The following is a 14,039-nucleotide window of genomic DNA, read 5'->3' on the forward strand; positions in this document are numbered from 1 at the left end:
TTTAAAATGTAGTTAGAAGGCTTCACATGTTATTTACAGGAAATTTGAGAATTTTAGGACAAAGAATAATATTTTTAATCATTAGATGAAAATAACTTTGCACTTGGTCTACAATAATGTGCAAAGGTGTTAGAGCAAGAAGATATTTTGCCATTCTATCCATTTACTGGGGCTAATTCTTTTATCCCATTGCAGAATGTGAAAATCAGGATTATGGTAATGCTTCTCAGAATCCTGTTGATAATTGAATGAGCATGTCATAAAAGTTCTGCTTGAATGATCCAAAATAACTCTCACAGTATCCCATTCAGTGTCTTAACCATATAGAAAGATGCCAGCAAAAAGCTAGTATGCTGTACCAGTATACGCTAGTAGAAATAACCTTCTTAAAAATGTGATTACCATTATATATTAAGTTCTATTATCATGCCATGACCCTAAAAGGATAGAGAATTATTAGTAGAGCAGAAAGTTCATATAAAAGCATTACATGATGCTGATTGAACTCTACAACAAATTACAGCAGACTTGAAATGCTCCTCAAACATTTTGATGTATATCCTGGATCTTGAGACTAAGACAGGTAAATTTTAAAATAGGAAAGGAAGAGGCAAAGCACCTAAACTCGATACTGATTTTAAGTATCTTTGCTTTTGCAGCCTTTGGGACAGAAGGAAGACTGCCAATGAAATTAAGCATGCGATAAATTATCATGTACCAAATGACAGAAAAGACTCAATAAGAATGGAATATTTGGTAGTGTAGCAGTTAAGAAACCTTTACTTCCATCTACAAATACTGCAAAAAAAAGACTAAAATTTGCTAAAAAGTACAAAAACTGGACTGCTGTTGATTGCAAAAGGGTGTTATGGATGGATGGGTACAAATATGAAATATCTAGTTCAAAGCATAGGTTGTACATCCAAAAGAAGAAAAATACCTCAATGCACAGCACCTACCATGAGGTATGGAGAAGGCAGTGTGATGGTTTGGGGTGATTTTCTGCTGAAACAACAGAAAATATGCAAGTACCATAAGATACTGATCCATCACAGTATCCCTAATGGTTTGCATATTATTGGTAAAAGATTCTACTACTAAGAAAATAAAGACTCCAAGCACTCATCCAGGTATGCAAAAATTACTCAGCTAAGGAAAAAACTACTGGAATCATTCAAATGATACAATGAACTCCACAGTCCTGATATCAATCCAATGAGATGGTATTGGATTTGATAGATCAAAAGCTTGACATCTCAAAGTCACTACCAAAGAAATTGATAGAAGTGTATTAGAGACACTTGGAGTAAAATCCTAAAGGACATTTCAGTTAAATATGTTGTAACAATGTTTAAAAGACTGTAATTAGAGCAAAAGAGGTAAAGAAAATATTAACTGTTTGCTGAACTCAAGCACTTCCACCAAGTTTCTGTTGTCCTAAATCTGAGTATTAATTTTGATGTTTCACTTGTAGCTTTCAGTTCTTTAACAGTTACCTGAAATCTAATTTTTGATTATTGTAACAATTTTACATCATAAGGTAGTAACAAAACTGACTTGATATATTCACAAATAAGATATGTATATATCATTATATATTTATATAATCATTAAAAATCTGATTTTGTGTATAAAAGGCTTGCAAAGTTTCTCAAAAGTCTACCAGATTTTATGAAGATACACATCATATTATAATGGAACTCTTGCTTGAATGATACTGGTAAACCTTTTTATTATGCAGAGTGCAACCCTTAATATTGCAAAATGTTTATCCTGTGAACATACAGAATTGCAATAGGGATCACGATCTTCCCATTTCTCCTTCGTTTCCTATCACAGAGAACTTTATTTTTCTCCATTCTCAAAGTGCAGATCTAAAGAACTGATGCTGTCTATATAAATATTATAGTACTGTCTGTTGTATATCTGTGTAAATACTTCACAAGATGTGGATGGATCTTCACCAAAATTGGTAAGAAGGTTCATTAGATCCATAAGGAAATATGTATAAATATTCAATTTCACAGTTTGCAGTTTTCACAAGTGTTTTTGCAAGGTTTTTTTAACTACTACTTCACCCTGTTGATGGATCTTCATCAAATTTGGCATGAAGATTTGTTGGGTTCATGAGGATATACATACAAATTTACAGTTTCACATTTTGTTCTGTTGTTTTTATGGATGTATTGGAGTATTTTAAAATTATATATAATGGAAACAACTTTTCATGTACTAAGAATATAACCTTCCATTAATCATGAATTTACATAACTTCCATCTAGGTTATGGGTACCCCAGCAAGTACTGTACTAAATGTTGTAGTATAAATACTTAAAAGAATGTAAATGTGTATCTTATATTTGGTATATCGTACCAAGCTCACTGTGAAAGGGTGAAAATACAATCTAGCCACTTAAATTTATCATTCAAGTGAGAAATTATTATATTATGATTGAATTTCTACCTGTCTAATTAGATAGCAAAGTTTTTATTGGTAAAGCAGTCAATAAAGGTAATAATAAGTGTTCAATTTAATTTCACTTACAAATATTTATATAATTTCATCTGATTTCAAACTTACAAACAGTAATGTGTATGTGTGCACAGATGCACACAGTAGTAGCAATTCTTAAGACAATACCATACTTCAAGTTTTAATGTTTGATCAAAAAGAACATTCCAATAAACACACTATAATGATTAACTCTCTTAACACAGGGTTGGTCAATCTGTCCAATCATATGATCTCTTTGAACTCATTTAGTCTTTATAGATTTAATACTTCTAACTTCCAAAAGTGTGTATATCTTCAAAAAAATTTGGAAGTGTTTCATATACTAAAAATCATATTTCTTTTAGTTAAATATTTTTAACAAACTAAAGTAAAGATTTGCCAATGAATATTTGTTTTGAATAGTCCATGTGCAAAGTAATTTTCATATCAAAATTAATACTTTTTTCACCTCAAGAATCTAGCATTTCCTTTGTGTAATCATTAAAACATTCTAAATAAACTTCAAACATTTATTTTTCAGTAAAACTTTATATTTTATCTGTTATTTATTCTACCCTGTCTCTATACAGGATTAGTTAATTTGACAAAAAAATTGAAATAAATCTAAAATACCCTTTTTTCTATCAAGAATGATTTCATATAGTGATGTGAAACTACATCTGTTTATCATAAATGGTTTTAACCTTGTCACAGTGTACACCTATTTATAATAAAATTTTACTGTTTTATGACTCTTTTGATTGCCCTTTGAACCATGTCTAACTAATATTTGTTCCAATACAAGTTGTAAAAATCATTCAAGGAATGTACAGCTCATGTTATGCTATAACTTTTATTTTATTAAATAATGCACCAAAGAATGTACACTAATAATGTAAAATGTAGACAATTTCCTCTTAACTCTAAAAATCTTTTTAGATTTCAAACTATCCAAAAAAAAAACTATTAGAAATTAATTCAAGCAAGTTACCAACTTTCCCATGTAAACAAAGTTTGCACTCTGAGTGTAACTGACATTTATTTGTTTAGAGCACATTGTAATATAATACATCACTTCACAGATGAAAATCTTGACTTTTTATTGGTTATAAGTAACATATATATACATAATTAAACATAGGGGAAAACTACTAACAAATCCTGAAAGAAAATGTAACAGTAGGGTTCTAGTTTCCTATTTGATAGCTCTATAGCAAAACAAAATTGAAACTATCATATGTATCACTTTTAGGAAAATTAAGGATTTTTTAAGTACTTCCTTTGAGAATTAAGAGCTTAAAAATTATTAAAATATGTATTACTAGCTGAGATTATATGCTATACTAATTTGTATAACTTTCAAAAAATTAGTTTAATAAAATTTTGAATGTAAGACAATAAAAGTTTATGCATGCACAGCAAAGAATAACTGTGGCAATAGGGTTAAGGGTTAAAGGATTAACTGAACATGAACTTTTATCTGAAAGCTTCTAAGATACAAAATAGCTTGGACCTAGATGACAGAAAAAAATATGCTGTTCAGAAATATATAAAAAAAACTACAATAATTATCAATTCTAAAAAAATACAATATAAATAACTTCTCTTAAACTGGAAATATACTGACTAGTCCATGATGCCTAATTAATATAAAATTTTAAGACAAAATAATATAAAAACATTACTTACCTTAAACCTGCATTCTTTGGTCCAAGGTCTTGTTTTTCTAATCACTTTTTGGGCTTCTTTATTTTGTTGTTTTCTCTCAGTATATTTAATTCGACACAAACCACCAGTGTTTACACTTTTTTGAGTAGAATTAGCTTGACGTGGTGTAGCTGTTTGAGGTTTTGATTTTTTTCTTGTTCCTCTCCATCTTTTCTTGAAATTATCTTTACCTTTTTCTTCTCCAGGAAAATTCCCTTGAGGTTTTGGATTTTCACTAACCTATAAATCATTTTTTAAATGATTTATTCTAAATATTACACCTACATTAGAATCTTCATATATGAATCTATGCAAACAAGTTGCCTTAAGAAAGAAACAATATATTTTCATTTAACAGACGTAATACTTAATATAAGCTTGTAGTTTGCAATTATATATCACATATTTTCATATAAAATGATTCTCTACTTTCAACATTCCAGGCTGAAAGAAAAGTATTCCTTATAACAATTTTATTGTATATGTAAGTTACTAAGGCAATAAAAAAAATATTTGTTAAACATGATGACTCCCATTTTGCTGATACTTTCCAGAGTTCCACTAGTCATTTTACAATAATTATTTTTTTAGAAAGAGTGTATATGTAGCCATTGTGTCCCAGTCAATAAGCAGCCCTGTAAAAAGAAAACACAGCACTACCCATTGGTGGGTTATGTGGGAGCCAGTGTGTTAAATAAATTAAAAAGTACACATTATTACAGTTCAATTTATATATATATTAAAAACATGCATGAGAAAAGGAAATCTGAATATCAACTTAATAAGTCAGAGATACAGACACCACCTAAGCTTCCATTAAGCACCAGTGACCAAAAGTTAGTTTCTCAGTTTAAGAAAGTATAAAAGGACTTATATCATTTTTAACCATTTATAATAAGCACTCAAGAGCTGATAATCTATGAAACTTCAAACAAACTTTAAAAGTGATGTTTATTCATTAAGAAGTGAAGCTGATTCAACAAAACTAGTTCAATCTTGATATCTTTCTCCAGAAATATTTTTAAAATGTTAACATGTTACACATTAACATCAGTGATTCTTTGAAACATAATTTTAAATGGTCATATACACTGGTACTATTCAAACTCTGCAGTATATGTGCTGTAAGCCACTTTTAAATAACCACTTCAATCATAAATTGTGCCAGTTAAAATTTTGATTTTAAACTTATAACTGTATGTTTGTAAATGTAAGAATACTTACAATAGTGCACTGCTACAAGTTGTAAAATCATTGTTTACATCACATAAATGACACAGCTGATCTCATGTGGTGAAAAAATTATTGCTCAATGATTTTAATCATTTCTAAGTTTGAATATGACAGTAATCTTTATAGAAAGCATTTGTTTGAATTGGATCAAAACAAATTGTGTCCTCAAAATGTAAAGGAAAGACAATAATGGATTATTTTTGTCCAATCCACAAGATATGCAAAGTTTATAAAAATATGTTTCATTAAATCTGTTGTACTGAAGTTTTTTACATTTATACCCTAAAATTGAGATCTTTGATAAATATATTTCTTTAAAATATTAAAATAAAAGAACATTTATTTGCAAACTACAGTATCATTAGTAGTCTTTATTCCTGAATTAGTGCTGTGATTTCACATACAAATTAAAACTTTAAATTTTTCAAAGGCATAAAAATGCATGTATGGTCAATCAATATATTTAGATACTGAATAAGAGATAAAGTGACTCAAAATAGAAGCAATAACTTAAATTTTTAATTAAACTTATGTATTTATTATCAGAAAGGCAAAGATTTTTGAAGAGATGTGCTCAAACTAATATTTTCTAAAATTTGCTTTTCATCCTAGAGAAAAGCATGAATATCAGCAAACATTTAATTATACTGCTAACTATACTTTCAAGCACTCAGATATTTGTACTGTTGAATACAGAATTCTGCAATCAATGTGATGTAACGAGCACATGAAGCCTTGAAGGTTCATGGAAACTAGAGAGTACCACAACTATACAGGTTTTAAGGTTAGGTTTTAGACTAATATTAGACAGAGGTTTGAATTTGCTGTTTTTAATGCAGTCCTTCCTTTTGATTTTGTTTACTTTATCAATATTAATGTTCTCTCATACATACATATAAACACATTAAGACTGTTGAAGAGTTAGTTGAATCTGTCAGTGACAGTTCACTGTGTTGTATGAGGAATGGGCATGATGATTACTGTTAAACCAGTAGCAATTATTCATTATTTCAGTAAATTAAAATATTTTGATGATGTTAACAGTATATGTCATAGCATAACTTAATTTTTTTTAAATGAATACAATTTATTTCATTAATTTAAGAATTAAATTTATAGCCTAACTTCTCACTCTTCAATTTTCAAAAGTGTCAGTAATTCTCTCTGACATTGCACTTGGAATACTTTTAACCAACAAAAAGAGCTTCTTCTTCTTCTGAACAATTATTTCATTTAAGCACCAGTAAGTTTTGCAATAGTTTGTCTCTGCTCTGAGCAGCAAATAGTTTTTTTTTAACCTATCTGTAGCTCAATTAGAAAACTAGTTACATAACAGTAGTTTTCAAACATTATATTCTAGTACCCAATATATTACAAGCTCTAAAATATATATTGAAAAGGACCAATAAAACACCTCAAGAGAAAAAAACATGGTACAAAAAAAAACTAATGTTAAGGTACTATGCTCTCAAGTAAAAATTACTGAAACAGATTTCAGTTTAAGTCCAAAATTTCTTATATTTCAGGTATATTTTCATTTGTTATACACTTCTTTAACAAAAGTAACTAACATTTAAAAATTAGAAATGTATTATGTTAGATTAAAAAAAAGAAAGAAAAGCATCAAATAAAGAATATTCAAGATACCAGCCTGAACTAACTGTGTCATGTGACTGTAATTTGATCAGTTGTTTACACTAAGTTTCTAATGCTATGAATAACTGCCTGTATGTACTTACATGGAATATTGTAAATTCACAAAATTTAAAGCAAACAAATGTGAAAAAGTTAGAAAGCTGAGGCTATTAGAATAAATAATCATAATTGCCACTTACCACACATAGTCATTCAAGAAATATGACAGGTATCACTGAATTTATTTCATCTTATTCAATTTTTTTTTTTTCCACTGTACTTCATGATTTCACTAAGATTAATTTTAGGTTATAGAAAATATACTATTGTACCAAAACAAAAATACTTTTGATATTCACTTTGGATAGTATGGAATACATGTAAATGAAATATGAAAACTAAATTGACATAAAATGTTTTAATGTAACAGTCATCTTTCACTCAGGCTGACTCAGTAAAGGCTTTATAAATTCTCAGACATATCTTCAGAAAAAACACTTTATTGAAAAATCAGCTTTTTCTCTGTATATAATAGACTTAAGATGTCTACTAAAAGCTTGCAAAATTTCAGTATTACATTAGATATTACTAGAAACAGCTACAAAGAAATTGGGTTATCCACTGTTTCAGTAAAGTAAACAAAAGATTAACCATAAAATTATTAACATAGCAAACTCTAAATGGACAAACTAAAATGGTCTGAAAATAATTTGCAAAAGTTCAAAATCAGTTTCAAGTTCTACACAAGAACATCTAAGCTCAAACTTGTAAACTCAGAAATAGGAAAGACAGAAGAGTCCTCAACACAATCTAAACAAATATTAAAAAGATCTGCCAAGTGATGCAGGTCAGTGAAGAGGTGTCAGTCTCTCTTTTCAGTTCCAACAATCCTACCTCTGAGAGGTGGATTGTCAACTGAAGTACATTAGAAGAAATACAGATTATAAAACATATAATCAAAATCTAAATTAAAGCAGAACTTGAAAAGAGGAATCAAATTGGCTATAATGGCAGATAAAATGAACTAAAACACCAATAAAGATGAAATAAGACTGCCAATACTGTGTTCAATTATATGGCAAATATAATATTTAATGATATAATATTGTTGTACAGTATCCACTTGTACAACCTTACAATTAGACAATACTTTCTCCTGATGCCTATTATCACATTTCATAGATTATCTCACACCACCAAGAATAATATGCTACAGCTATTATGCATTAGTTTAGCATTAAATTGGACATAATGCTTTGGGGTCTCCAGAAAAGCTATTTTAGCCAATGCCATAACCTATTGTATGACGTAAGATAACTTGGTATTTTGGTAACTGAAAACAAAGAGGTACCCTTTCACACTGTCATCTGCTAACCGAGGCTACAACTTGGGATAAGGGTGGAAGGGAGTAATATTGTTGATTAGATTAATTAAATAGTAATTTGTAGTGCAAACCAAAATATCCTAAACTTTAATATTAAATTTCTGCCTCTAAATTTTATAAAATCCAAATCAAGTTCCAGATCCGAGATAAGGAGAAATCTGACAGGAATTAAGGCATTAGACAAAACATTATATGACAGACAGAAATAAATAATAAAAACTGAATTATCAAGTCCCATTCAAACCTTTGTTCCTGGCATCCAAGCTGGATCAGAATCGGAATCATAAGCTTGGTCCTCTTCATCTTCAGACAGAAAAGTGTTATCTTCTTCAGGTTGCTGATTGGAAGGTAATTTTCTGTTGTCTATACATAAAATGAAAAATGAGAATCAATATTTAACCTTATCTAATCCTGTTTTCTAAATTTAAGGTTTATATTTTACACTAAGCACACTGGAAGTCATCCCTTAATACACTCAATATGTCCACAATTTGGCTAAAAGAGTTAAAGAAAATTAAAAAGACCAATGGCTCATAAAAAGTTAAAAACTCAAGCAAGTTGGACAGCATCACCTTTGCAAATGACACTTGTCTAATGTCAGGGGTAAACACCTAGACAAACCATGATTAAAATGGAGCCATTGCTCACTGTCACAATAACAACATAACAGTATAATGTGGGTATTGCAACATGAGTATCATAAAGGCAACACACATGGTGAACCAGACCCAGATAAAAAGAAAAACAATTAGATAAAAACTGTGACTAATGCACAGCTTCATTAGAACAGCTTCCTCCTTCCAATCTATATGGAAATAAGACAGCTAAAGAACAACAGAAGATTTGATAAAAGCTTGTTATGATGTTACTCACTCCAAGTCAACTTCCAACTGGTGTGAAGCCAAGACTTTTATAGAGGACTGTAGTCCATATACCAGAGAAGGACTTAACCTCAGCGTTAGCAAGCTTGTTCCAACAAATATCAATGTGGTGAGGTATCCAGAAAATACTGGATATGAAAAAAAAAAAAAAAGACTAGTTTTGAACATTGATGAGAACAGGGTGGGAACTAATACTAGGCAATTCTAGGGCTAGTAGAGAGCTAAAAGAGTTTGTAAATAGTACAATCTGTGTATAGCAAAAAAAAAATGACATGCAACATGGCAGTAAACACTAAAGCTACAGAGGGAATCCTGTGAGCAACTATCAAGTCACAATAAACCACGACAGATTCTGCAGAATCTCCTGTTTTCAAACCATCTGTAAAATGGCAATGGAAGAACATAGCCTACCAAAGAAGGAAAAAGCACAACCCCTGTTGAAATGCTGTGGTAAGTATTAAAGTTTAATGGCATACTGCAAATGGCAAAGGGAAAGAGCAGGTTTGTGGGGGTCAGTATACACACTTTGGAGTGGATAAGTTCAAAAACACCCCATACAGAGTCAAAGCCCTATATAATGAACAGAGTCTAGCATCTTCAACTCTGAAGTCCAGGCAGAACCATAGTCCAGAGACCCAAAGTTCAGTTTGATGGAAGTGAGGACATGATAAATCCTGAACACAGAACATTGATCCATTCCCCCAGAATGAGAGAGAAGACACAGAGGATCTTGCGTCCTTGTACACTTGATATGTAACTGCTTGAAGGAATGAAAGTCAATGCACTGTAAAAGATAAGCCCCAAGAACTTTGTCAAAAGAATGGGATACCTGAGAAAGATATTCCAGGCTTGTTTTTGAGCCCTCTGTGCCTCCATGGACAGGGTACTGTGGGAAGCATGTCGAGCAGCTACGTGGATGATACAGACACTTACTGCTATCATGCAGTCATATAACAGGATCTATTTCTGAAAGAATGGTGAAATAGGGCCAAATTGGCCTGATCCAATTTCCATAGAGGCATACAGATTGAGTAGCACTGACCATGGCCAATCTCCCTCCTCAAAATGATTGGAAAATTATAACTGCTCCATAGGTCACTGTCATTCCTCCAAGAAAAGTGAGAGAAAAGTGAAGTACAGCAGACAGAGATCAATGGCAGTAAAAGACTAATTAGATGCATGAAAATAAGTATAAGATACAGTACCAAAAAGAGAAAGGTTGGGATCTGAGAGAATACACTCTACAAAATGATCCCTCCCATCAATATCAGCACCACCTCAGAGGGGATTATGTCCATTATAGTCCCACAGAATTAAAAAGGGAGACAACTGGTTAATGAAAACATCAAAGTCTGACTGATCATAAATTTCACCACAAGACAAGCAAAGAGAGCAAACAGTGATTTTTATGACCTAAGAAAACACGGATGGTTTTGGCCTCCAAGGGTGAAGTGAGCTGAAAAGACAGAGTGGGAATATGCTTGTTGACCAGCAGTGTCACCCCTCCATTCACTTATCATTACAAATCTTGTCATTCTGGTATCAAGAAAACTGCTGAAATGCGTGACTCTTTCAATAAGTTCCAGAAAAGTTTCCTGTATGAAAAAACATAAGGGTGACATGAATCAATCAAGGCCTTCTTGTCATTCATAATAGAATGAAAACAGTTCCACTGTATCAAAGTGGCCATTATTATTTAAGAAGAAAAGATGTAGGTGGAAAAACCCTTCAGTTTACAAGCACGTTGTTTTTATTTATTAAAATACAGTTTGTCAACCACCATGTATTCAGCCCTTGGTTGAGTGGACAGGTTTTAGTCAGCAGATGGACATTCCATAGACTGAGGATATGAATTAACAACCATTCAACATCTAGGAGCAGAAGAAGGTGGATCCAAGTAAACTCCAGTAGCCAAGGCCAAAGGAAGTGGACCCATGCAGTCAATGAAAGAAATGGTGAGGACAGAGACAGGAACAAACACTGATTGTCAAATTACTTGTCCATAAAGGGCAGAAGACTCTTCACATGGTTTACGAACAGCTCTGATAAAGGCACAGAAAGATCTGCCTACATTCCCACTATAGAAGTAATACATAGTGCAACAGCATATGTCTAAGATGGAATTGTGGGCAATAACTTCTGAGCTTTGGGATGAGAAATATTCTTAATGGTTTTCAAATACCATTTCTCTTTCTCCTCCACCTACTTACAGTAATAATGAAAGAGGGGTGGAGATCACTACAGTTATGTAGTGTTGTTCCAATTTGCACTAAACAGTGACATGATCTTTACCATCATAACAAGCACCCATCAAAGAGCCACAGTATGATGCTTTTGAACATCCAAGCAATTGGCACTGAAAACACCAAAGGGGGGTTAGGAATGTATGGCCATACATTACAATTTAGATAACATGCTTTCACAGAGACAGATGGACATGGCAATGTAAATATTAAAATTAAGACATTGGTCAGCAGCATAATTCTGTTCTTGTGAGTGGAGATACAGCTCAAAACAGAAATGCCTTGGCATTTGGAGAAACCAGCCAGGATCTTCAAATCTCTCTCAACCATCACTTCTCTGGAGGAATTCAGAGTAGCATGGGGAGTAACATCAATGAGTACATACCCAATAGCTTTAGAGTGAGTTCAATACATTTTAGAGTAGATATTTCCACCAAAAAGTCCCCAGAATGTAGATTCTTGACAGACCTGGAAGAGCCAGAAAACCCCTTTAATCTATTCTGAATGAAAAAAAGAAGCCATGTGCCCCAAGGATTTGTCAGATAAGGAATGAAGGATTGAAAATTAAAGTACAGGATCTGATGATGGCAGTGACTGTGTAACAGTCATTTATGTGTGGTCATTTATCTACATATCTCATATGAGCTGTTGTCTTTCTTTGTTTTTGTGTTTTCTTTAAAGGATTGAGGTATCCATATCAAAAAGAGGAAAATTCAGTGCACACTGATTTCACCCACTATGGAGTCCTATGAGGGCCTTGCTAAACTGTTAAACAAGAACAATGCAGCAATACTAGAGTTTTGTGAGCACTACACCCAAACACCAGTATCAATGTCTACAACACCTGCTGAGAATGCCAAACACTGGTACAAGGTTGCACTTAGGCCAACAGGACCAGTCAAATGTACTTGGTGGGGCAGCCCCAAGATCACCCATCTATAGAAATTCAAAGCCAATCATTAGGATCCTCTCCTCCCCTTCTCAGGTCACCACACAAAGCAAACATATGGGTAGTGTCATTTTTCAGAGAAGGTAAACTGAAAAGACAGAACCTTCTCTAAGAGGTTCCCTTACCATGTACAGGCATCCACACAGAGAAGAGCAGCAATTACATCAATTACTATCCCATTATCTAATGATTACTAAAAGTTATGATTAATGTCACAAAAATAATGAACTAATCAAATACAGGATTTTGAACAATTTACATTTTCAATTATCTGAATATCTAAGTAATCAAAATTTTGCCATTATGTTTTGCTTGTTGTTAAACTAAAAGCTACATGTCATGTTGGTGATATGGGATTTTTGTGATTTGAGTGTCTTAATTCTGATTCCCATTTGTTCAAATTTACCTGCCTGTATTTGTAATTACAAAGCCACTAAGGCTATTTTGCCACTGTTACCAATTTTGAATTGCTAACTAGAGGGCAGACAACTGGCAGGTAGCACTTCTTGCCAAGTCCCTGGTTACTTAAGTGTTAAATAAAATGCACATTTACTGTTGTTTATATATACCAGGGCTGTTAAAAAAATATGCGGACTGTTTGAATTGCGCAGCTCCAGTTAGTTCCAGGGAAATCCGCTTGGTGTCGCTAGGTTCACACAGATCAGCTGATTACGATGCCATTTCCCGATTGCAGATATCTTCATTTGTGTATTAGCTACGCAGTTTTAAGTGAAGTGCGATTTTTTCGTTTGGCGGATTTCAGAATGAATGACCTGAAGGAGCAACGACTTGCTGTGAAATTTTGTGTTAAACTTGGAAAATCTGCGACTGAAACTTTTGCTATGCTTAACACGGCTTACAGTGATGTTGCTATGAAGCGTACAGCATGTTTCAAGTGGCATGAACGTTTTAAGGATGGTCGACAGTCCATTGAAGATGATGAGCATCCTGGACATCCTTCCATGTCAACTGACGACCCACACGTCTATAAAATCAACACCCTGGTGCGGGCAAATCAACATCTATCTGTCAGGGAGCTAGCTGAAGAGTGTGGGATATCAGTTGGATCTTGTTACAAGATTTTGACTGAAAAATTGAAGATGCACAGCATTGCTGCAAAATTCAGCCCTCAGAACTCGTGAGTTTTTGTCCAAACACTCGATCACTGTTCTTCCCCACCCCCCCTACTCACCTGACCTTGCTCCTTGCAATTTTTTCTTGTTCCCCAAACTCAAAACACCCTTGAAAGGAAAAAGATTTGAGACGATTCCCAAGATTAAGGCAAAGGAGGAGCTGGAGGACATTACAAAAGAAGCATACCAGGACTGTTTCAACAAGTAGAAACACCGTTGGGATAAGTATGTGCGTTGGGGAGGAGAGTACTTTGAAGGGATCCCAGACCTGTAACTTCTAAATAAAGTACATTTTGTTTTATGACGTCAGTCCGCGTATTTTTTGAACAAACCTCATATATACACTGTGTTTTCTTTCTAACCGATAATTTCAAACCTGT

The 14,039-nt window shown here is 32.8% G+C and overlaps 1 protein-coding gene across 2 annotated transcripts in view; it reads right to left on the reverse strand.

Moving 5' to 3' along the window:
* LOC143255605 (uncharacterized) overlaps positions 1 to 14,039 on the reverse strand; it is a 94,918-nt gene that overhangs the window by 58,351 nt on the left and 22,528 nt on the right. For both annotated transcript variants that reach the window (XM_076511493.1, XM_076511494.1), the window contains exons 3-4: positions 8,698 to 8,816; positions 4,184 to 4,441 (exon numbers count right to left, since the gene is read on the reverse strand). In XM_076511493.1, the coding sequence (XP_076367608.1) occupies positions 4,184 to 4,441; positions 8,698 to 8,816 (377 nt within the window). The remainder of the gene's footprint in view (positions 1 to 4,183; positions 4,442 to 8,697; positions 8,817 to 14,039) is intronic.

Source organism: Tachypleus tridentatus, chromosome 7 (assembly GCF_004210375.1).
Source record: "Tachypleus tridentatus isolate NWPU-2018 chromosome 7, ASM421037v1, whole genome shotgun sequence".
Classification (NCBI taxonomy): Eukaryota; Metazoa; Arthropoda; class Merostomata; order Xiphosura; family Limulidae; genus Tachypleus; species Tachypleus tridentatus.